This window comes from Hylaeus volcanicus, unplaced genomic scaffold (genome assembly GCF_026283585.1).
Source record: "Hylaeus volcanicus isolate JK05 unplaced genomic scaffold, UHH_iyHylVolc1.0_haploid 8482, whole genome shotgun sequence".
Taxonomy (NCBI): domain Eukaryota; kingdom Metazoa; phylum Arthropoda; class Insecta; order Hymenoptera; family Colletidae; genus Hylaeus; species Hylaeus volcanicus.
The window spans coordinates 1-3,432 of NW_026531945.1; the positions used below are offsets into that span (position 1 = coordinate 1).

At 22.9% G+C, this 3,432-nt stretch overlaps 1 protein-coding gene across 1 annotated transcript; it reads right to left on the reverse strand.

Moving 5' to 3' along the window:
* Positions 1-660: 660 nt before the first annotated feature.
* On the reverse strand, positions 661-2,367 carry LOC128882279 (NADH-ubiquinone oxidoreductase chain 5-like; the record flags this gene model as incomplete). The annotated part of the gene is given in 1 exon segment (XM_054133860.1): positions 661-2,367. A coding segment is annotated over 1 exon segment (1,707 nt), but the record flags the coding sequence as incomplete, so codon positions are not given.
* Between the last annotated feature and the right edge of the window lie 1,065 nt (positions 2,368-3,432).

The window sequence follows — 3,432 nt, forward strand, 5'->3', positions numbered from 1 at the left end:
CATAGATCGAGAAAAAATATCTCCATTTGAATGTGGATTTGATCCAAAATCAAAAGCCCGTTTACCCTTTTCTTTACAATTCTTTTTAATTGCAATTTTATTCTTAATCTTTGATATCGAAATCGCCATCATTTTACCATTAATTGTTTCTTTAAAATTAAGTAATTTATTTTCATGAACTATTACAATAACCCTCTTCATTATAATTTTAATTATTGGATTATATTATGAATGAAAAAATGGTATATTAGAGTGAACTATTTGGGGCTGTAGTTAATAATAACATCTAATTTGCAATTAGAAAGAACTAATTATATAGTCTGTCTCATAAATTAAACACTGAAGTAAAAATTTACATTTAGTTTCGACCTAAAATTAGGGTGATCCCCTTGTTTAAATTAATTGAAGCCAAATTAGAGGCCTTTCATTGTTAATGAAATCATTGATTTAATAATCCAATTAAAAGGGAATGAAGTTATCTAAAAGAAGCTGCTAACTATCTTTTAAGGCGGTTAAAATCCGTCTTTCTCTTATTTATATAGTTTAACTTAAAACGGTTCATTTTCAATGAATAGATAAACAATTAGTTTTATAAATATCTAAGAAGGATAACCTTATCATAATAGCTTCAATATCATGCTTTATTTAAGCTACTTAGATTTAAATAATAATAAACACAAAAATCAAGACAATAAAAGTACAAATAAATAATTTAATATTATTATTCTGATAAAATAAATTAAATTTTCTTAGATAAATAAAATAATTTGTTAATATTGAAGATATAATAAATTCGCCCCATCCTATATCTAAAAAATTAGAATAATTTCTTCTTAAATTTAAGCTTTTTCTATAAATTATGTATGTTCTAAAATTAGGTATAAATCATATTCCACCTATAAAAGAAATTAATAAATTATAATTTAAACCAAACAATTTATCATTAAAATATATTAAGGATAATTCATAGCCTAATCAACAACCTGCTATAATAAACATTAAAGGCATTAATTTACATTCCAGTGGAAGAACGATGACAATAGGGTGAGGAAATAGTAATCAAGATAATATACTCCCTCTAAAAATTCTTATAAAAACTAGAAAAATTATAGACTTTATCATAATTATATTTTCATAAAATAATGAACATCTTATTAAACCATTAAATTTAATCATTCTATAATAGACTAACCGAACACTATATGAAACTGTTAAACCAACAGAAATAAAAAATAAAATATAAATAAACAAATTAAATCAATTTAATGTTATAATTTCCAAAACTAAATCCTTTCTGTAAAATCCAGCCAAAAAGGGTATTCCACATAAAGAAAGATTAGCAATTATAAAACAAGTTCTTGTATATGGTAACTGATTAACTAAAACCCCCATATGACGAATATCCTGAGAATCATTTATGCAATGAATAATTAAACCTGCACATAAAAATAATAACGACTTAAAAAATGCATGAGTTAACAAATGAAAAAAAGCTACAGAAGAAAATCCTATAAATAAAATTCTTATTATTAAACCTAATTGTCTTAAAGTAGATAAAGCAATAATTTTTTTTAGATCATATTCAAAATTAGCACCCAGCCCAGATATAAATATTGTTAATATACTTAATAATAAAAAAAAATTTAAATTAAAATTTATTAATAAATAATTAAATCGGATTAATAAATAAACTCCTGCAGTAACCAAAGTAGAAGAATGAACCAAAGCAGATACAGGAGTAGGAGCAGCTATAGCTGCAGGTAATCAAGAAGAAAAAGGAATTTGAGCTCTTTTAGTAAATGCTGCTAAAATAATCAAAATACTTAATATATAACCTCAATCCATTCTATAAAAATTATGATAAAAAAAATGTCAACTTCCATTATTTAATATTCAGGCAATTCCTAATAAAATAGCAACATCTCCAATACGATTTGTTAAAATAGTTAATATACCTGCTCTATAAGATTTATAATTTTGAAAATAAATAACTAAACAATAGGAAACTAAACCTAAACCATCTCATCCCATTAAAATTCTAATCAAATTAGGTCTTACAATCATAAATATTATAGATAAAATAAATAATAAGACTAAAATTAAAAACCGAATTATATTAATATCATGTTCTATATAAGAACAACTATAGTAAATAACTATTGAAGAAATTAGTATAACTCTCCCCATAAATAGTAAAGATATTCAATCAAATAATAAAGTTATAGTAATTATATTTCTATTTAAATTAATAATTTCTCAATCTATTATTAATAAATAATCAATGTAAATGAAGTATAAACCAGTTAAAAAAAATATTAAACCAAAAAAAAAAATAATTAAAAACCAAAACTTATATATATTTATAAAATTCAAGATTTAGAGTAAATTATACACCTATAACATCACAAATTATTATTCTAAATAAACTATCTAAACAAATTCATATAGTAAAAATATCACTTTTCAAAAACAATATATTTAAAGGAAATCAATGAAAAAATAATATTAAATATTCACGAATATCTCCATTAGAGTTATAAACCAGACCTCTATATATCTCCCCATGTTGAGTAATAGAATATAAATAAATTCTATAACAACATCTTAAAAAAGAAGAAAGTCCCAAAAATAAAAAAGTTAATCTTCTTCAAGATATAATTCCATTAATTAATAAAATTTCCCCCAATAAATTTAAAGAAGGGGGGCTAGCTATATTATTAATTCTAAACAAAAACCAAAATATTCTCATTGAAGGTATAAATGTAATAAACCCCTTATTTAAAATTAATCTACGACTATGTCTACGTTCATAAGCAATATTTAATAAAGCAAATATACCCGATGAACATAAACCATGTCCAATTATTAATACAAGAGATCCCCAAAAACCATAAAAATTAAAAGCTATAATTCCTCCTACAACTAAACCTATATGAGCAACAGAAGAATAGGCCACTATAGATTTTATGTCAATTTGATTTAAACATAATATTCCAACCATAAATCTTCCAAATAAACTAACAATCAACCAAATATAATTTAAATTAAAATTATTTATAAAATAAAATACACGAAATAGCCCATAGCCCCCCAACTTTAATAAAATACCAGCCAAAATTATAGAACCAGCTACAGGGGCCTCTACATGAGCCTTGGGTAACCAAAAATGAAAAAAAATCATTGGTATTTTTACTAAAAATGCTATAATTAATGATAAATAAACAAAATAATTATTATTTAAATTAATTATATAATAAAATAGAATATTATACTCTCTATAAATATAAAAAATGCATAATAACAAAGGAAATGAAGCAAATAATGTGTAAAATATTAAATATAAACCAGCAATAAATCGTTCTGGCTGATAACCTCACCCAAAAATCAATAATAATGTTGGAATTATAGATGATTCAAAAAATACATAAAATA